We start from the raw sequence: 22,234 nt of genomic DNA on the forward strand, positions 1-22,234 counted from the left end.
GTCTCTCTTTGAAAAAAGTGAAAATCTTATGAGGGGAAATTGAGGAATGCAGTCATCTATTTAAATGAGGCTCATCTGAGGATTAGCTTGAAGATCCATTCTTTTCACAATTCCATTCTCACATTTCAATGTATTGTGACAGGGCTGTTTCCAGGAAGTTTTATAAAAGGCGCCCAATGTGGCGTGGATGCAGGAGTGATAACTAGTAGGTCTCCCACTGAAATGAATATTTATAACATTTCAGAAGTTATATTGTCCCACAACTCTATGTAGAGCGAATAAAGGGTAGGAATTCAATGGAGATGATAAATACATGTCCTGGATGTGATGAAACACACAGCACTGACTCCACCCTGAGCCTACATCTTGTGAATTCTGAAGACTTTAATGGAGTTTTCTTCAACTCTCAAAATCTTCTCCATTTCTTGTACATGTACTTTTTTTTTTCAAATGTTTTCCTTTCACTTAATTTTCCATTAAGTTATTGGCACACAGCACTATAAATAGCCAGCTACTTCCTAGGTTTCTCTTTGTGTGTCAATGACCTGTAAAAACCTTCAGCTAACTCTATCCCTACAAGGACCCGCCTTCCAGATCCCTTTATACAATCTTAGCTGCAGTTTAACATTATTTACAGCTGATAAGTTATAAAAAATTTTTTATTGAAAATGTATTTATAAAAGACAGGACTATTGCCTCCCTTGGCCCTCCTTTAGCAGCGCCATTGTAAATTGACATCAGATCTAATTCCATCTCGTGTAATCAAATAGTCTTGAATAATTTGAAGTGATTGTCTGGATTTCTGATTATTACAGTTTTGCTTGTTTGTTGTATTGCACTGAAATTTGCATCGCTGCAATGACGCGATTGCAAAGTGTTGTGGAGGGAAGCTGAGATTTTGCAGCTTTACATATACTACGAGGCGTAATTACATTCTTATTCTGATGGCAGCTTGATTGCACACCTCTCGGTTGCTTGTCCAACCGCTGCTGTAGGAGCTGCAGAGAAACCGACTTGAGCCGAGGGACGGAAGAGCGGGAGAGGGGAGGTAAAAGCAGATCTGGATAATGGAGTGGTGACGCGCAAAAACTTCGCATTGGCGTCCACTTATGTTTATTTGGGTGACTGCTGCGGTTAAAGCGATGTTGGTGCGTAATTTGGTAAAATCCAACCAGCCACTTAACATGTGAAAACATAAAGTGAGCCTAGATGAAGAGGTGGTAACAACCCTTGACTCCATATGGTCCTAATAAAACTGTCAAAACCTTAAAATTACACTATTAAACTAAGCGTATTTTAAATCACACTCTTTCATATTTATATTATGCTTTCTTAAAATCCATGCACCATTGAAAGTGGCGCGAAGACAAAATAAAAGCCTAAATTTAGCGCGTAACGATTTACTACTCCAGTCCAGGTTTTCCATATGAAGAGCGCCGGAGCCCTGGAGGTGGATAAGCTGGTGGAGCCCGCTCTCTCTCATGCCATGCTGGGCCACAAGGCTCCGGGAGACGCTGCTACACATTACAGAGAACCGGGGATGGAGGAGAGGCGGAGAGGGGTGGAAGAGGAAGAAAAAGTTTCGTTCAAAGCTGGCAGAGAAACTTTCAACATGAAGCCTCACCATTTCACCACAACAAAACCTTCGCTATAGGAAAAAAAGATAGACTTCTTTTGGTATTGTTTTTTTTTTCTTTTTCTTTTTTTTTCAGCTCTCAGATTGTGTGTCTCCCCTTCCCTTTCTGTGCGCAAGGCTGGTCGGGGCTTGCTGTCACTGCGCGCTGAGATGTTGGAGTGACCATGGCTGCGCAAGTGGCATCGGCTCCGACCAGAACTAATAATAAAAATAAGAAATTATCCGGCGCTTTGGCTCCGGAGCTCAATTCGGGGAAATCCGGAGGAGGAGGTGGAGGAGCAGCGGCCGCGCAGCGCAGCGGACAGATGCTGGGTGCCGGCGATGGAACTCTGAATAATGTAGACCATCACCGCCGAGGCGAGCTCGGCAGCATGGTCCATTCAACTTCCGCGGCGCACAAAGCTCCGGACAGCCACGACAAGACCGGGATTAACCTCTCGGCGTCAAATTCAAACACTTCCCCAATGGAAGCGGCTCTGATCGCGAACCACAAGCTGAAATGTGCGGGGAGCGGAGATGCGCCTCAACCTCAACAGCAGCAGCAGCCACCGCCGCCGCAGTTCGGGCAGTTTGCGCCACATCAGCAGCGACAAAGTAATAACAGCAACAACGGGCAGCCCTCACGGGGGGACAGAAGTGTGGACCACCAGCAGCACGGTGGTAAGGAGAACCTGTTGGTGGGGCAGGAGGAGTCCCAGCAGCAGCACGGCCCGGGGAAAGGTGAGGGGGACCTCACCTGTAAACCCACGGAGAGGATGATGGGCTCCAGGTTTGAACACTCCAACTTGGGTCCCCCTACTAACAACTCCGAATTTAATAACAGCTATTACACTTCAAGGCCGTGTTATGATCAACATGCCGGGCAGCAACAACAAAGCAGTGGAATGGGGGTAACTCAGGACTCCAATGAAGGGGGGTACCACAACAGCCAGTACGGCCAGTACCCGGCGTACCGGGCGGGCTACGTTGGAGGGGCCTACGGGATGATGGGCTCTTCCGGATGCAGGCAGCCAGGCAATATGATGATGGGCAGCAACTCCACTGTGACCCACGGCAAGTCCCCTGCTTCGGGTGGACTTCAGAGGTACCCGGGGCAAACACAGCAGCAGCAGGGGCCCTCAGGGGCCACGCCAACCCTCAATCAGCTGCTCACGTCCCCCAGCCCGATGATGCGGGGTTACGGAGGTGCTTATCAGGACTACGGCGGCCCGGCGCCTCAGCAGCAGGCGGGCATGGCTTTGGGGAAAGACGTGGGCCCTCAATATGGAGCCAGCACTGGCCATTGGGGAGGGCAGCAGAGGAACCACCCGCTTTCAATGAACGCAGGAAGCGGAGGGCAGGGCCTCGGCAGAACACAGGTGAGTTCCGGGACTTTAGCTGTGCCTTGGTGAACTACTATAAAAACAATCACGGGCAGTTTGTTACGAAGCTGCAAGTTTTAGTTAAATATTCATTTTATTACCTCTTAACTGTCCAACGTTTCGACTTTTTTTTACTGTTCTTCAGCTCTTGCAACCAAAATGGGGTCCGTGTGAAAGACAAAAAGGGAAGCACTGATTTTGTTTTTAAGCAATCATAGCTTTACGCTTACACAATTATTTGGTTGTCACATTAGCTGTTCAGATGTTGTATTATTGCAGTTTTAGCGCACAGATGTAGGAACTCTGCCGACGTGTTGTCAGACACGTTGCGAAACGCCCCTGCTGACGACGTGTCCCGCTGAAAGCGTCCATGGAACAAAATGCGATAGTTCAGGAGAAATGAAAACTATTCAGAATAAAATGTGTTTTACAATTATTTCTTTATTTTTTATTTTTCTTCCCTGTTTCGATAAGCCAATTTGAAACCGCTCCCGCTGACCGTGCGTCCGTCTCTCCGTGCGCTTTTCCCCCGTGTGGATCAGGAGCGCATCCACGCTGCTCGGCTTATTCCCATGCAGCTCTGCTCACAATTTGAATAGTGGTGGTAAACTGTGTTAAAGCTCTCAGAGTTGACATCCAGCCTGCCATCTGATTGGCTCCCAGTGGCCCCACGAGGCAGAATGTGTTCAGGAGCAAAATGGGACTCTTGCAGGATTTTGCCATTACGCTTTTATGATGTTGCATTCACTGCTTATATTTAATTTAGAATATTTCACGTTTGATGATTTATGTTATTACTAAATGCAGCTATAGTATTTTTTAAAAAAGTATTTATTCATGGTAATTTCTGAGGATTCTCTCTTTTCAATCAGTTTCACAGCTCAGAGTTGCATTATTTATATCAATTACAATAAAGCTCTATTTTTTCTTATTCTCATCTGTAATTAAACCGCTACCTGTGACCTAGCAACTCTGTCAGGTGTGGGGATCTTCCATCCATCTTGCTGAATATCTTGCAAACCTTGAATTGCTGACCGTTAGAATAGACTAACACATTTTTATTATATTTCTATTATATTATGTTACACACACTTAAAGTATACCTCCTGGGCAATTTTTCAAATTATTATTGTTGTTGTTGCTGTTGTCATTGTAGTTATGGCATCAGGGTTTAAGTTAAATATTTTTAATTTTATGGCAGTTTAAAGAATATACGTGTCAAATTACAGAGCATTGTTTTGGGATATGGACAGCTTCATAGCTCCCAGACTTTCTGTCAGCTCTACACAAACTGAAGGCTGCTGGAGCTGCCAGTTCACAGGGGCGTCTTCAAAAAGTTTTGTCATGGGTGGTCAGATGGTGCCACCGCTGATCTTCACTGAGCAGCACACTATAAAAATAGAAGGTTTTCTTGATTATTTTAGTTGTGTTTCCGTAGCCATTTGAAATCTAACTCTGATTTAGAAATAAATTAAAGTAGAAGTATTGAGTTATTATTCAATTTATATAGTTTGTTTTCTTGTATTTATATGGCACAGTTCAAAAGATTTGATGTATTGCAATATGCTTTTTTTAAATTTAGTATTAAATGATTTCAAAGTTGATTGTTTTTCTGACCTAAATAGGTGATCATACTGTTATGTGTGGGTGGGGCCAGGAGGTACTGAGTGAACAGATAAATACTTGCATTTTGTAACTCAATGAAGCTTGTCATTTTCTCTCCTAAATGCATCATGCATGTAAGTCCATTTGATTGGGAATGGGGGATAGAAGGTCTTGGAAATCTGAAGTAAAACGGGACACTGTCCTTCTTACGAAGAGCCATTTCACCGCAGTTGTTTTTGTTGCAGCGAATTATGTACGCTGCTGGATGGCACATCTGGGCAGCTGGAGGGCAAGGAGGCTGAGCGCAGCTTATACTGTCTGCCTCCAGTGGAAACAAAAGTAGTTCATTAGCCTACATTGTTTCAATCAAAGGCAATTTGTGTTGGGTGCTGAGAAAATGAGGTGAATGCTTTAAGCGTGGGCGGGTTTGCTTTTCCATTGATTGTATAAAATCATTCCATGAAACGTAGCATTGTCTGACTCTTGTGTTACGATTATTAGTGGCTGATTCTGTCTGTTGAGATGCTTGGAAACAGTCTTAACACAGTTTCCAGCTTCAGTTTTCGGTGTGGATAATTAAAAGAAACCTACCCTTCAGAGGAGTTGGTGCTTTAGCATAAGGTGCTGTTTTCTTCTAACTCCTGCAACATTCCAGGAGCAGTATATCTGCGCTCCAAACATCGCTATGTTTAATTCATGTCAGGAGCAGGAGCACTGTTCTCCTGTACGCTGCTGACAGGCTATGTGTAAAAAAGCAGAGCAATGTAGTGCATAATACTGGTTCCAAATTGGCACACTGATACGACTGCGCTTCACTTCAGAGCAAATTTGGTCAAAGCTCAAAGTCTGTCACTTGTTGACACCCTCCTCCCCCCAATTGTTTTCAAATTCAATTTCCCTCCCCACTTCCTCTCCACAGGAGCTTGCTGTGAGCAAAACAAGCGTCCCTCATTTACACCACCACCCACCCTCACCCCCCTCACCACCTATGCACTGGCTCCTGTGGCCACTCAACAGAATGAAAACCGAACTGCTGTGTTTTTGTCCAGCAGGAACCCACCTTAGTCAGGGATGGCATATTTGACAAGATGCACAGGGGAAAATAAGAATTGAACATGTCAAAGTGTTCTCTGTGAAAATGTTCCTGATGGCGCTATTGACACAAATGCAAAGAAATGCAAATTAAATGCATCAAAGTGAAATGACACAAGAATTTAGTATTGAATAAATTATTATTATATTAATATGTTTTATTAAAAAACATTGTATAATTGCCTGAGACCAGTTTGTTGTTCTTCAAGATACCCTCTGTAGTTAGAAACCAGTTGTCATTTATCCATATAGTCATTGTTTCATTTTCAGATTCTTCCAGTTTCGACGCACCTTTTTTTTTTTTTTTAGCAGTGGAGTGGAGTCTTGCATGGTGACCACTAATCGGAGTTAAGTGTACTACTTATTGTTTATTCTAATTCCAGGTCTTTCTGAAATTCTCACCAAACTCTTCTGATTATCATACTGACTTTCATGTCAGACATTTTGTAAGTAATACCTTGGTATGGTGTTGGTATGGCTGGTTTATTGTTGAAAGGGATGTTCTATTGGCTGCTGAATTAAGAGCCCCATTCAGAAGTTTAGAAGTACATCTGCCACCAATACCATCAGTGTAATTGGCTACAATAAAGTTGCAAAGGTCTTCACAGATGGTGAAGACCTTTGGTTTAATCCTCATGATGGCTTAATCCATCATGAGGTCCTTTTTTGTGTAATCACCTGGTAATTGGATACGTTTTTATAGCCGATCAATTAGAAACAAACTAGCTGATATTAACTGGATCTGGTAGGAGGCAGAATATTTTTTTCCAAATACATGTAGAGTTGGCTTCTTGCCTTTTTTGCCATTTTGCAACTCATTTCTTCATTTTCTTAATCCTTCGTTTATGCATCCTCAGAAATAGCTTTGTAGCTTAGCTTTAAATCAGAGTACTTTGATTCTCTTTTTCTATTATGTTTCTCCTACTGTATGTAGCAGTGATCCACTCTTAACACCATATGTGCGATCCTAATGACTTATTTCAGCTTACATCATCAGCGAAACATTTCTTATAATAAGCGTCTGTCTGTTATAAACTAATCAAGAGTTAGAAAACAGTAAAAGTAATTAGCAGATAATAATGAGAGACTAGTGAGAGAGAAATAGTGTTGTTGCTTAGATAATTACAACAGCAACTCTTTGAAAATTTGACCCAATAAAATAAAAATGAATGAGCATCGATGATTCCGTCTAATTTATCACCATTTTGTTTAGTGTTTTGTGAATAGAAATGAAATCAAAGCTCATTGGAGCTCTATATCAAAGACTAGACCCAGTCCCTTTCTTGGTAATGTGCTTACCTTGAAATGATCCCTGCTCGCAGTGCTCTGCAGCGCATACTGTTTACATTTCTGTCTTATGAATTATTAGTGTGATATGAACAAAGACTTTATAATGGGAGCAATGCATCAATGTCACTTTGTATTATGCAGCTATCTCAGGCAGCCTCATGCATAGTGATGTGCCCGACCGTGGATGCGGGAATTTAATTTATGGATCATGTTCTGCATCAGATGGACAGCCCACAATGTCTGGTCATCAAATGTCTTACTCTTTTCTTCACAATTTCTGTTTTGGTACATCTCTTCTATATATTCTGTGCCAGAGCGAGCGCACCGAAGCCTCCGTTGTCAGCACGAAGCAAACCAGCTCTCCCTGCCTCCTCCTATCAGTCGTTTGTTTTTTCTGTTTTGTTTGCATCTCAGTCTTGGCCAGACAGCGCTGTGGTGATTAGTGGTGGAGTGATTTTTTTTAATTTGCTCTGTTGTGTCCGATAAGGCCGCATGCAGCATTTTTCATCTGAGTGGATAAAACAGGGAAACCATGTAGGTAATTGGCAGGCCGGGGTTATCCCTGATCTGCCTGTGCATTCCACAAAACACCAATTAATTCAGATTTTTAAAATAAGTAAAATACCAGGTCAGTTATTCTACTGGATGTAAGCGTGTGTATTATTAGCTGACCAATAAAATATTTTTTTATATGTCTTACTACACTGTGCACTCATTACTTGCCCTGGAGTCAAATGTTAGTGTGTAAATGCCCTGAAGTGAGAGTTTAATTACTTCGAGCGGGTGTTGATTTTGTGTCAGCTGTTTCTGAGCTCTGTCTTATCTGAACTGTGGATGTGAGGGAGGTAGCAGAAAAACAGAAAACAAAGCAGTTTTGAGGAACAGCAATTATGGTTCATATGGGAGATTTAACTATTTGTTATATGGTTTTCTACCCTTGTTTATCACTTATGGTATATATGCATTTATTATTTTTGTGACTCATATAACTATATATTTACTTGATATTCTGAGATTGAGCTTTTTTTAGTTTCCAATCCAATGTTGATATCTAAATGTAAATATTTACTTTTTCTGAAATTTTTATATTTTGTTTTTTTTTTCAACAATAATTTTCGGTCATGACATTGTATAAGCTAATATAAAAAGTTACAAAAGCCATGATAGTTGAGGCTTTAACACACTTTGCCTTTTCCGTGTATGTGACACACTTGGACAAGCATCTGCCATTGTACATACTACTTTTGGTTTAGCTGGGCATCCACATTCCACTTTTTAGTTTTACTGTTTCCATTACAGCCCATAGAGGGTGATAATGCACGCTATAATCAGAGGAGGAGAAGAAGGAAAAGCAAGAATGAAATGATTATCATCAGTTTTGTGTTCTGAGATTTATTGTCCACAGTTGAAAAACAACAGATCTCTCCTTATTGTATTTTTTAAAAACAAAGCTGCTTCATTGTTTATCTTCTGTAATTTTTGTGCTAGTGTTTTTGTCACTGCCTGTATGCACCAGCAGTTAGCTGTGCTTCCTTTAACAGCGCCTTCTGTATTGTAAATATTTTTACCTTAAGTGAGTCTTCCAACAAGCTGGCAACATAGTCAAGACCTATATGCTTCATGGCAAATAGAGATTGAAAGCTCAATAAAAATCTCCACATGCTCTCCAAGAACAAAGACGTTTTCGCTCTCTCCCAGTGCTGCAAGAAAAAAAAGTAACATCGTTCCTTTCTGGGAACTGTGATTTGTGAGTTTCTTTCAGCTTGTTCCTGGCAGCAAATTCCTCCCCAGCGGTCCCGCAACTGTTATATGATTGACTCAAAATTTAAAGTGGGTGTGGTTAATGTAGAAAAGTAGAAATGTGGTAGCTGCCTATTTTCTGCTGGCATAGATTTCTGGAGTCCTGGACTAGGATTTCTCGCCGTGTTCTTGTCGTCTCGACCTCAAGACAGGCCTCAAGACAAAACAAAGTTTCTTTAAGACCTCTCAGAGTCTGCTGAAGCCTCTACTTTGTAGAGTTCAGGTCATTTTGCCTCTTCTTCATTTTGTATCTGGGTAGTTTTGGATCTTTCGTACCCAACATTTTGAAGTGTGCATTTGACTTGCCTTCTGCAGGCCACTTTATTCTGATCATGCCTCAATTTGTCCCCATCCAACATGGATGATGCCAATTTTTTATAGCATACTGTAAGAACATTTGATCATAACTTTAATAATTCATATTTACATGCAGAAAAACCCTCAGAGATCCTTTGGTTTGATCAGGGGCCGTAGATCATTAAAGTCAAATGACCTAAAGGAGGGATAACAACCAACATTAATGGAGGGTGTAATACTAAATTATCATAAAATAATGTACAACTAAATTGATTTTTATATGAGATTTGAGCACATGGATGTAAAATGAAGAGAGAAACTAAATGGTAGAGCATAATTATTAGTATAGTAACATTTTGGCACAACTTTCTGTGACAGGTTCTGCATAATATGCTTAAGCTTTGGGTAATTTTCCTCAAATTATCGTGATAAAAAATTAAGTTCATATCGCTCACCTCTACCCTCTGTTGTAAAAGTTGCAAAAATAGGAAATCCATTAACAAGGAGCTTGGGTGGATGGACTGATGTCCCCAATCCAAAGAAAGATCCAAGAATGGCGTCAGTAGTCGACCCTGATGCCGATACTGGATCAGATAGCCATCATGTCCAGAAAGACATGGTTAAAGTTTGTGCGGTCTGGTACCCGCAGTCTTTACACAGCCATACATTGTGGATTGTTTTTTTTTTTAAACACATTTGTAAAGACTTGTGTAATCAGTTATTATTTGGAAATCAAGAAATGCAGGCATATTTGACCTGAGTCACACAGACCAATGCAGACCAAGTCAAATTTCTGAGGAATTTGAGTGAATGACTTTACAGAGACAGAAAAGGAAGAAACAGAAAATCAGGGAGAGAACTCTGGCAAATGTCATTGCAGTTAAAGTCCTCTTCCTCTGGAGCTTCCCCATTTCAACCTTGTGAGTGACATGAGGAAGAAAAAGTATTTGGGCTTTTGGTCTTGGAACACACACAGTACATCGGTGTGGTTGTGTGTATGTGTAAGTTTGTGCGGGCATGAGGCCAAGTGGTGGTGCCCTTTACCTCCTCCAACCCCACATTCACCCCCTCCTGAAATGCTAATTAGCCATGTGGAGTTCCTAAGTCAAAGTAAGAAATACACTTTTCTTACTTTTAATCTTTTCTTCTTATGAAGTATGGGAGAGAACTATACTATTAAATGATGTTCTCACTTCAACACTTTCTGCTTTTTCCAGATTTTTCTTTAAATGCACCTTGTTCTCCATTTTTTCTCCGGCTCCCAACAACTTGCCAAGTCTCCCAAGGGAGCGGTAGTCAGTTCAGAGGTATTTAGATAGCAAGCACACCCTATCAAACATTAATATACTAAGCTAAACTGATCTCTGAGGTGCTACTGAAACATTCTTCTGCCTCTGCTTACTGTTTTCGTTTCCTTTGTAACAAGTAATAAGTATTTCCATACTTGTAGTGGAAAATGCAATTGAATAGAATACAGATAACATACTCCCATAAATAACGTTTTTGTGATTCGAATAAAATTATAACATTTAGTGTGATGCAAATTTCTCACTCCTATAATTTTGTGACTGTCATACCTGCAGAAACAAACCTCTGAAATACCCAGGAACATCATCAACAGCTTTTACAGCACAAGAAATCCTGCGAGGCTGTCATTGCAGTCATTGCAGTAATAGGCTGTGAAAAACTAAAGGTACCATATACTGCCAGTGAGATTCTGTTTGGAAGTCATGAAGTAAAAAAACACAAAAATAAAGGGGGCAAAATATCTGATTGTTATTTTAATCATAAATTTTATTTTTTTTGTACCATATACAGTTTCTGTAATGTCAGTTTTGTTTTTGCATAAATAATTGTTTTTGTTTTTGTCATGTGTAATTTATTAGAAAACTTCTGTTTTAATTTCATAGCCAGATTATGAACCTGATTATGAGAAACATTTCATTTTTATCATACCATAAAAATGAGATTTTATGGCATAACTTTGATGTAAAAATAGCGCTATTGCATGATATTCCCACAGAAAATGAAAAGCAAAAATGACTGACATAATATAATTGCTTTTATATGAAATTGAAAGCTAGGATGCTGCTGAGATAAGATAAATAACAATAAAAAACATAATAAATAAGGTAGGTTACAGTTTTTAAAAATATAGAAAAATATTTGTTTATTGATTATGTACTTGAACAAAATGTTATACAATTTCATTACTCTGTTTCCAACAGAGTGGCAAGTGTAATAATCTGATATAAGGTTATGACCTGCTCAGTTAGTTAGCCTGGAGTCAGTTGCTAGACTAAGATATTATTTTATAAAGCATTACATTAATAAGAGTCATGGTTGATGCTTGTTTAATGTTTTTTACCCCAGCCATATTTGTCTTTCTTGTAAGTGAGGGACAAAGTTTGGCTGCCTTCTTCCTTCGATCTGCTGCAGACTAGGCACTCAGGTAGGCAGCGCAGACACCTCAGGTGACCTCATACAATCTTTGCATATCAAACAATCACTGCACTTGTACTTTGCTGCGGTAATCCTCTTATGCCTGTTTTCTGTCTCATTCAGAGGAGTAGAAAAGGAGGAGCAGGTGTTTAAAAGACAACAAAAAGGCTTATTGCTGCAAATATCATTGTGTAAATAGAATAGAACTATTTTTTTTACTTAATGTTTTCATAGCATGAGCATCATAATGTCCATGCATATTCATCTTTATGACAAGCCATATATTTTCCTTACCCACAACATTCTCTTGTCACTCTTCATAACCCCCCACCAAAGCCTTTCCAAATCCACCAGAGCAGCAGTGTATGTGTGTGTGTGGCATGTATTTTCTAAATTTATAGCTAGTGGTCACAACAGGACAGTGGCGGTCACTTCTGGCTGAAAGATGCTTCATTTAGATCAATTTTAACTCAAGACTTTTGGAAACAACTTGACACCACATCCTCTTCTCTGCAAGGACATATGCAAAACGGAAACATGCATGGATATGTCACAGCTTTCACTGGAGATATTGAGTGCAGGATTTGAGGTTACATTAGAATGCAGTTTGTTGCAGAGGGTGTTTTAAATACAAAATTTATTCTTGATACATCTCTTACTTCTTGTGACACAGCCAGACATCTATTCTACATTCCAGCCACTCCTTTGGCAAAAACTGGATGAACTGGAACAGACACTGACAACATGAGTGAACTTTATTTTGAAGCATAAATGTCTTATTTCTTTAGGATATTAATTCTTCCTAAGAATATCAATGCGAATGACGGGGGCAGATGTTGGCTGTGCACGTTTAATCTCAGGCCTGTGTGTTCCTCGCTATGTGAGCTTCCCCTCCCTGCTCAATGAACATCCATTGTTACTGTTGGCTAAACATGCAAAGGTTACTGTAATGTCAGACACATGCCAGAGGGGAGTGTGGAATACCACATTAACATAATCCATAGAAGACCTTCCCTTTCACAAACGTACCCTCGCTGAGCTGATCGCCACAGCTCTGCTGGAGCACGTGCCTGCTCTTGCCTCTGCAGTACTGTGTGAAACCAAATGAAAAGTACTCTGCATAAAACACCTGCTAAAATGTCGGCTTAAGACAGTGGTGTCAAACTCCACTCCTCGAGGGCTGCTGTCCTGCAGTTTTTCGATGTGCCACAAGTACAAAACCCAGGAATGAAATGGCTTAATTACCTCCTCCTTGTGTAGATAAGTTCTCCAGGGCCTTCCTAATCATCTAATTATTCTATTTAGGTGTGGTGCAGCAAAGACACATCTAAAAGTCGCAGGACACCGGCCCTCGAGGACTGGATGTTGACACCCCTGGCTTAAGATATTGACCTACATTTTACCTTGCTTGTGCAGTAAGATGTAAGATATTGTCTTTTCTGACCTATCACTGACAGACTTAGTGGCACTCATGTTCGGGGTGTCTATGAAGCCTCAAAATAGACTCTTATGGTTGGATTATTTAACAGCCCCAAAAATTCTAAATGCCTCTTTTATTTGGGTATTTAAAAAAAAAATTGCAACAAAAAAGTTGTTCCTCAGAAAATAACTGCCGTTGGCCCAATGTCTGGTAACTGTGACGATCACATTAAAATAAATATCACAGAGTTCCTTTTTAAATTTGTACTTTTAACGTTTACTTAGTTTTTAGCAACCTCAAAGTTGTAATCCTTCTTTTTCTATTTCTGAACTATGAATATGACTTGACACATTTCTTTTAACCACTGGCCACCCGAATGGATCCAAGTTTATCTTGGCTCCACACTGAGTGTGCAGGGAAGGTAGAAGAAAAAAGTCTTCAAAGTTCACTGTTGGTGAGCAGCTGGAAAGAATGGCATGTAAGGGTCACTAAGTCTCCAAAACAAACAGACACTACTTACATGCCAACCAGTATTAAAAAAAAAAAGAAGAAAGAAAACTTTTCTGTCATCATTTCAAACACAGAAATGTGGAATTAGTTAAATCCTATTGGAACTTTAACTGAATCTGGGAACTTCCATAAGATGAGACTAGAGGCATTTTTACACCAAAGCTTTGTGATCTGCTGTAAAAGACTTAGAGTTTGTTTTCTTAGATTGTCTGCAAATAAGCAAAACCAGGTGGAACAAAATCTGTGAACGGTTGACTTTAAAACTAAATAAGCCAAGAAATTATACATTTGTAACCTATGTGCAGTTGTAAACTTGAAAAGAACATAGAAAGGGGAGTGTGAAAATATGTGGAAAATAAGCCATACCCATCGTTTAGCATGGTGGGGGATCCATGATGATTTGGGCCTGTTTCCAAAATGAAACTTGCTAGAGCGCCTTCAGCATACAACCCTTTAAATACCAGACTTTGCTAATCTGGTGACCTTTATCGGACAGCTGAGAATGGGTTGCATGATTATTCAAAACATATGGCAATATCAACATAGCTAAGCTTCATCAGACACAGACAAGCAGAACTTTCTCTATTCTCAGGCCTAAATCCCACAGAAAACGTGTGAGTTGAAGAGAGCAGAGAGAAAAAGATTTTCCCACTGAATAAATATACTGCAGCTAAAGGTTAGGGGTTTCAAAATTTCTCAGTTTGAGATTATGCTACTGCAATAAAAACTGAATTTATTGTAGGGCTTTTTACACATCTTTGCCAGAGATGTTAAATAAACCTAGTAGTGTTTCAATAATTCTGTGGTTGTTTATTTAAGTCAGTCTTTCCAGCAGTAACCATTTTTTTTTTTAGCATCACCACAGAAATTAACACAAAGCAGCCGCTGTCTAATATTTAAAACATTCAGTGTTAATTAGATGTTTGATGGTGGTTGAGACATGCTAACATGTTGCCCTCTCACCCGCTGAGGCTGGAATCTGTGCCGACAGTCGGGGTGATTGTTTTGATAATAACGTGTGCTTCCAAGCCAGATAAGAAAGCTCTCAGTGCTTTTTTTTTTTCTTCTTCTTTTTCTTTTTTTGGAAAAGCACTTTGTGTATTTGCAGATCAGTCTGACTTCCACGGTCAGCATTATTCTGAGAAAGCCATTGTTTTTGCTCACATAACTCATATTTTAATTAGTGCGTCTTTGGAAACTCCCAGCCTGTGTTGTGGTTTTTCTTTTTTTTTTTTTTTGTCGGGCACTGCAGACTCACACAGCTTCTAGGCATTTCTGAATTTCTTTTTTTAACACATCGGCCTCATAAAAAAGATAAATAAATAAAAAGCCAAGTCATGTGTGGAAATTGTTTCAACTTTATGTTTTTCTCCTTTGTATTTTAACGGCGAAAGCAACCTTCCTTCGAGTGTTTCCAAGCTTGTGTCGTTCTGTCTTTTGGATGCTAGTTGTGGTTGACCTTGATGGGTGACTACAGTTCCTACTCATTAAGTAGTAAAGATGAATGGTTCCATTATAGCAAAGAGGGGAGGGGGCGAGTAGGGCCAATTAGTGGTAATTAACAGCGGAGATGGTGAAGCGCTCTGGAGGGCACCCTGACCTGGACTCTGGAGGGAGCAGAGGGGAGCAGGGAGCTCGTGTGTGAAGGAAGTTTACCTCTAAAAGTAATGAAATGATGTGTATTTGTATGAGCTTGTGCAAGATGTGTGTGCTCATTATCAGAAAGATAATGCAAGGATGCAGAATCACTGTATCCTCGCACACATTTTTGCATGGTGGCAGATGGAAAACATCTCATGGGGATCCAGCATGTTTGGTCAATTAAAGGTGATGAGGTCAAATGCTGGCAACACCTCACTTTGACTTTTGACTCCTGATGTGATGCCACTTTCACCTTCTGCCACCCTTTAGTTAGGCCGGGGAGTTAGTTAGGTCTGAGAATGAAAAGGCCCCAAAAGGCCAAGCCCATATATTTGTATGTGCTAATGAACATTGTTTTTTTGTTCTTAATTAGGGATTTTTGTTTTGTGCTGATATACTAGTTTTCAGCATCTCATCATCAAGGTGAAATTCAAGGGTGTTCTGTGAGAAAGTATGGTTGTGTACTTTTGCCTCTTTTTTTCTCCTTTTCTCTCCTCCTTTGTATATATATATATATATATATATATATATATATATATATATATATATATATATATATATATATATATATATATTATTTATATATATATGCACATTATATCTTTCTGATAATGAGCACACACATCTTGCACAAGCTCATACAAATACACATCATTTCATTACTGACTGGATAGCTCAATACATAAGGCATCAGTATATCACCCGAGAGGGCGGGGTTCGAATCCAGTCTGGGTCCTTAGGCAAGACCCTTCAAGCTACTGCCTACCTCACACCATGAGAGATACTAAGTTGCATAACATGCCGGCTCAGACGTCGCCCGGCCAAACAAGGTCTGCGTCAGGTGTTGGGGAACCAGAGCACCTTGATGACAAATGGGCTACTGGAACAAGACGGAAATGGGCGAGAGATGAAAATGTGGATCTGTTGGAATGCTACTACTCAAGTAACCCTAGTGAGAGAGGTTACAAGGAAGGTTACTGCATCTACAAGTCAACACTAAGCGCTAACAACTAGTAGCTCAGTGTTCCAACATCCGCAAACGGCAACTGCTATCACAACTTGAGATTGACGAGATACAACACACATGCTACGGCAAAAGGGAGGAACCCGGATGTCAGGACTGTGGGGACTTAACTACAAGTCCCCACCCAGTGAGGGGATACACGGCCCCAATGAGCGAAACAGAGCTGAACGAGACAGCTGTTGACCTGAGAGAGAGAATCATGACCCGAATGACAACCAGGCCTCCTCGGCGCCAATTACAACGGCTGAGTGAAGTACCATCAGAAAGTCTCATTGAGAATGCAGCATTGAGAACGATCCCTACCAACACCATAACAGAAACCAATGAGCTGATCTACAACTCAGCATCAGTGATCCTTGAGATACTTGGCTATAAGAGCAACCATGAGACCCAATACCCACCATATACCCACCATGGAAAAGACGGTTAGAGGCTAAAATCAAGGTAACAAGGAGGGAAGTGAGCCAACTGTCAGAGCTCCACAAGGGTACAATGAAAAGACCAGTACCCAGAAAGTACAGCCAGATGTCCATACCTGAAGCACTTGAAACTGCCAAACAGAGGCTCCAAGCCTTGGCCAGCCACCTAAAGAGATACACAAGGGAGAATGAATCCAGAAGGATTAACCGGCTCTTCTCCACTCAACCAGCTAAGGTGTACTCTCAATGGCAGGGTAATAACAACAGAGCAGACCCACCAAGGCTGGAGACTGAACAATACTGGAAAGGCATATGGGAAAGGGAGGCGTCCCACAACAGCAATGCACAGTGGTTGATCTCTCTACGAGAGGACCACAGCAACCTCCCTGAGCAAGCCCCGGTAACCATCACTGTGACAGATGTTCAAGAAAGAGTCTCAGGTATGAAAAATTGGACAGCACCAGGGCCTGACATGATCCATGCCTACTGGCTAAAGAAACTCACTGCTCTCCATGAGCGACTGGCAGTCCAAATGAACCAGCTGCTACAAAGTGGGACTCACCCTGAATGGTTAACTGAAGGGCGGACAATCCTAATCCAGAAGGATCCATCAAAGGGTCCAGTCCCACCCAACTACCGACCAATAACCTGCCTCTCCACAACCTGGAAGCTCATGTCAGGCATCATAGCGGCCAAGATAAGCAAACACATGGATAAACACATGGATAAACACATGAGCACGGCACAGAAGGGTATCGGTGTAAATACCAGAGGAGCCAAACACCAACTCCTCGTAGACCGCACAGTTGCCCGAGACTGCAAAACCCGACACACCAACCTGTGCATGGCTTGGATCGATTACAAGAAAGCCTATGACTCAATGCCGCATACTTGGATCATTGAATGCTTAGAGATGTATAACATCAACAGGATTCTGAGAGCCTTCATTGCAAACTCGATGAAGCTGTGGAAAACCACCCTTGAAGCCAACTGCAAACCACTTGCACAAGTGTCCATCAAATGTGGCATATACCAAGGAGATGCTCTGTCCCCGCTACTGTTCTGCATAGGCCTGAACCCCCTCAGCCAAATTATCAACAAGACTGGCTACGGATACCGACTCAAAAATGGGGCCAACATCAGTCACCTCCTCTACATGGATGACATCAAGCTGTATGCCAAGAGTGAGCGAGACATCAACTCACTGATCCACACCACCAGGATCTACAGCACTGACATTGGGATGTCATTCGGACTAGAGGAGTGTGGTCGGCTGATCACAAAGAGGGGGAAGGTGATCCGCACAGAAGGAGTCTCACTCCCACAAGGAACAATAGCAGACATAGAGGACAGTTACAAGTACCTAGGTATACCACAAGCAAATGGCAACCTCGATGAGGCCACAAGGAAAGGAGCCACAGCTAAATACCTCCAACGAATAAGGCAAGTCCTGAGAAGCCAGCTCAATGGCAAGAACAAAATCCGTGCGATAAACAGCTATGCCCTGCCAGTAATCAGATACCCTGCTGGAATAATTAGCTGGCCAAAGGAGGAGATAAAAGCCACAGATATTAAGACTAGAAAGCTACTAACCATGCATGGAGGGTTCCAACCCAAATCCAGCACCCTGAGACTGTACACGAGCCGCAAGGAAGGAGGCAGAGGACTAGTGAGTGTGAGAACCACTGTCCAGGACGAAACAACTAAGATCCATAAATACATCAGGGACAAAGCCTCAACAGACAATGTGCTCAGTGAATGTCTCAGACAACAGGGAACGGAGGTTGAGGTGCCAGAGATACCATCATGGGAGGACAAGCCCCTACATGGGATGTACCACCAGCAAATAACCCAAGTGGCTGATATCAGTAAATCCTACCAATGGCTGGAAAAAGCTGGACTCAAGGACAGCACAGAGGCCCTCATCCTGGCCGCCCAGGAACAGGCCCTAAACACCAGAGCAATAGAGGCCCAGATCTACCACACCAGACAAGACCCAAGGTGTAGGTTGTGCAAGGAGGCCCCTGAGACAGTCCAGCACATAACAGCAGGGTGCAAGATACTGGCAGGGAAAGCGTACATGGAGCGACATAACCAAGTGGCAGGCATAGTGTACAGAAACATCTGTGCAGAATATGGACTGGAAACCCCGAGATCAAAGTGGGAAACACCCCCAAAGGTGGTGGAGAACGCCAGAGCTAAGATCCTGTGGGACTTCCAGATCCAGACAGACAAAATGGTAATGGCGAACCAACCAGATTGTCGTAGTGGATAAACATCAGAGGAAAGCCGTTGTGGTTGATGTAGCAATACCAAGTGATTGCAACATCAGGAAAAAGGAGCACGAGAAACTGGAGAAATACCAGGCCTCAGGGAAGAACTGGAGAGGGCCTGGAAGGTGAAGACCACAGTGGTGCCTGTGGTCATCGGGGCCCTCGGGGCAGTAACCCCCAAACTGGAGCAGTGGCTACAACAGATCCCAGGAACAACACCAGACATCTCAGTCCAGAAATGTGCAGTCCTTGGCACAGCCAAGATACTGCGCAGAACCCTCAAGCTCCCAGGCCTCTGGTAGAGGACCCGAGCTCAGAGGATGAACCACCCGCGGTGGGTGAGAAGGGAATTTATATATATATATATATATATATATATATATATATATATATATATATATATATATATGTATTTTTTTTTTTTTTTTTTTTTTTTTGCAGCACATTACACAAGTGTATAAATAAATTTCTCAAGATATTGTTTTGAAGAAAAAAGCAGAGTTCAATAGTGGAGAGACATAATATTTTTTATTGTCATGAAAACAATTTTTTAAATCATCAATTTTCAAAATGTTCAAGGCACTAAAAAAAAAAAATTGGATCAGGCTTTTTCAAATCCTGTTTTCTCGATCGCTACAACATAAAACTACATGGAAATTCTTTCACTTCACCAAAGCAATATTCAATTTACTTGGGAACACACAGTTGTGCTCTTACTTTAATAGTCATGTAAGAAATGGTGCTTTCAGGGAGAGAGAACGCATTTGTTAAGAATTTTTCTTAGTATTTGTCAAGGTGCTGTTTCTTTGAAATCCACTGAAATTGCAATGCCTGCTAAACGGACGACTTGAGGAGTTTTCAAAATATTAGAAGTCAATCGTGCATGGGAAAGCCTATTTTCTATATCGCTGGCTGAACAAGTGTGTAGTTGTATTTGTGCAGCTGCCTCTACCTGCATGCCTGTTCAGACTTTTAAGACAGCACCGCGTCTATAGTCCCTGTTGCTTCAACGTATCAAGACTCATGACTGTATAGTGGTCCTGTATGTGTGTGTGTGATGTGGGAGGGAGATATAACTCTTTGAGGGCGGTGTATATAATAGAAATCATTACCAGTAATGTCCTTGTTCCCCACATCACTCATATTCATTCTCTTTTCCTCTTCTGACATTTATTACCTGCCTGCTTGCATATCAAATATTTAAATAAACAGAATCAGAGGTGGTGGGGGGTTCAGTTGAGTTTTGCCTGGAGGAGATGGTGGGAGAAATGGCATAGGGAGAAAAAGGGATGGATGATGACATTCATTTTTGAAATGAGAGGAAAAAAAAAACAGGATTGGTTGGGTGTGCTTGTGGGAGGAAAAGCAGCCACAGCAGCATTGGAGACAAAGTGGGAGTAAAATGCTTTGCTAAGGTCCAGTCACTTCAGTTGGAAAGGAGGCTGCCTTGTCTGTTGGTTTACAGCAGGTAGGCGTGGTGACAGTGGTTGCTTTAGACAGAAGTGTATGCTTGCATTCATTTGAGCGCCCGGACTTTGTTGCTCATCCGCTTTCGGTTTTCTGGGGAGGCTACATGAGGTTATGGAGGAAGGCTCTGCTGGCTTGTAAAAAGCAGCCCTTAGTCCTGAAGCTGTATTGGTTGCATGAGAAGCGGCAGTGAGATCAGAGTGCAACACAAAGTAACAGGGGGGTGGAAGCCGGGGAGGGTGGACAGACTTAAAAGAGAGGTCAGGACAAAGGAAGGTCTAAGATATGGAGAGCTGATGGAAGATCCGTTTCTTCTTTCCTCATATAGAAGATAGAGAGAAGAAGAGAATGAAAACGGTATATATATCTTTTAAACTGACTGACTGTCCAGTTTCACTCTAGCTGGCATCAGTGGCCGGCCCATTAGTGTCAGGCTAATCTTAAAATAATTAATTGTGAAGTTGACGCTTTCTAAAGAGTATTTTAATTGAATCCTAAATTAGGCTTGGGAAAGAGGACACGTCCTGCTTTGCTGCAAGTCTGTTCCCATTCTCCTGTCACACACACTGACACACACTCCCGCATGAGCTTCAGTGGGTTGCGTGTGCAGGCATTCAAGAAAAAAAAAAAAGAAAAGGAAAACAACAGGCGAAGGAAATGCTAATGAAATGCATATTTGGGGAGAGAGAGGCCATCTATAATTTAGCTGCACTCTTTGTGTGTGAATGATGTGTATGCAAGCGCTGTGATTTATTTTTTGTTGTGAAGAGGGGATAATTCTGTCAGAGTAGGCTTTTATTCTTGTAAACAAATGTGTGGAAAAAAGAGCCGAATAAAAGTGTGGTAATAAAGTAAACAGAATGGTATGAATACATTTAGCTGTTGGCATGAATAATTTGTATACAGGAAAATGGGGTTTGATGAAAAAGAGATGACAGAAATGAGAGCTATTATGTAGCCTGATGAAATTTTGGGTTTGGCCTCCACAGAGTTGCAGTTTTGTTGTACTCGCTTTTCATTTTTTGGGCTTTTTCTCAAACACTCTCTTAGAAGAGAGGTTTAAAGCTGCTAGCTAAACCTTTCTGTGACATCAGTGAAACTCACTTCAGAAAGTCTTTGTTTCGTATGGAGAAACAGGCGTTGGTCAGCTTTCTGTTTTTGCTATTTTTGTTGTAAGTCAATATTTAATTAACATCAAATCTGCCATTCAAAAAACAAACCTCCACACACTTTGATGACATCACACAAGGCATAAGGCAACTTCTTATAATTATTTTGAGTACATTTATTTGTAATTTTCTTGTTTTTTCATCTTTTGCATTTGATAAAATACCTCCTTCAAAATGCCAGCTGATACACACAAAGCAGTCTTAGCATATTTGTTTCATCGTATGCGTAATACCTCGTACTGTGTGAAAAGTCCTCCAGTTTGTTCCATATTTTTATGCCTGTTTTTTAGTCAAATTCATTCTTCGAAGCACTTTACTAATGCCAGCTGATCAATTTGATTCTTCTGGCGCTTTGACCCAACTTAACTCCAAGCAAAAAGGAAAAAAACAAGGTTTAATTGTTTTTTTCTTGATTTTAATTCAATTCATAGTCAAGGTTATTTGTTTCAATCCCAGGTAATCAGTTCAACCCATGTCGCTCTGATGTCATCAACTCAGATACATATATTTTTTCTTCTGCAATGTGCTTTTAAAAATATTGCATTTTGTTAAATCGTGCTGCAGAAAGCTTTACTGTGTAAATGTGTTTAATGAACAAAAATTAAACCACTGGCAGCTTTAACAGAGACACACACAACACCTAATGAGTCCTCATAAATATGGTTCAGTTTAAAACACTTCTGGCCACAATGCTCTTCATGAGTGACCCCTGCAAAGCTATAGGCAATAGAACTTGCTGGATCAAAGCTCTTGGAAAAGGCCCTACCCTCTATAAATGTCGGCCCAGC

At 41.2% G+C, this 22,234-nt stretch overlaps 1 protein-coding gene across 2 annotated transcripts in view; it reads left to right on the forward strand.

Annotated features, from left to right (window-relative positions):
• Positions 1-1,498: 1,498 nt before the first annotated feature.
• LOC129365237 (AT-rich interactive domain-containing protein 1B-like) overlaps positions 1,499-22,234 on the forward strand; it is a 194,957-nt gene continuing 174,221 nt past the window's right edge. For both annotated transcript variants that reach the window (XM_055038316.1, XM_055038317.1), the window contains exon 1: positions 1,499-2,994. In XM_055038316.1, coding sequence (XP_054894291.1) covers positions 1,801-2,994 — 1,194 coding nt within the window. In that variant the 5' untranslated portion in view covers positions 1,499-1,800. The remainder of the gene's footprint in view (positions 2,995-22,234) is intronic.

Source organism: Poeciliopsis prolifica, unplaced genomic scaffold (genome assembly GCF_027474105.1).
Source record: "Poeciliopsis prolifica strain line A6 unplaced genomic scaffold, Auburn_PproV2 SCAFFOLD013, whole genome shotgun sequence".
In the NCBI taxonomy this organism is placed as follows: domain Eukaryota; kingdom Metazoa; phylum Chordata; class Actinopteri; order Cyprinodontiformes; family Poeciliidae; genus Poeciliopsis; species Poeciliopsis prolifica.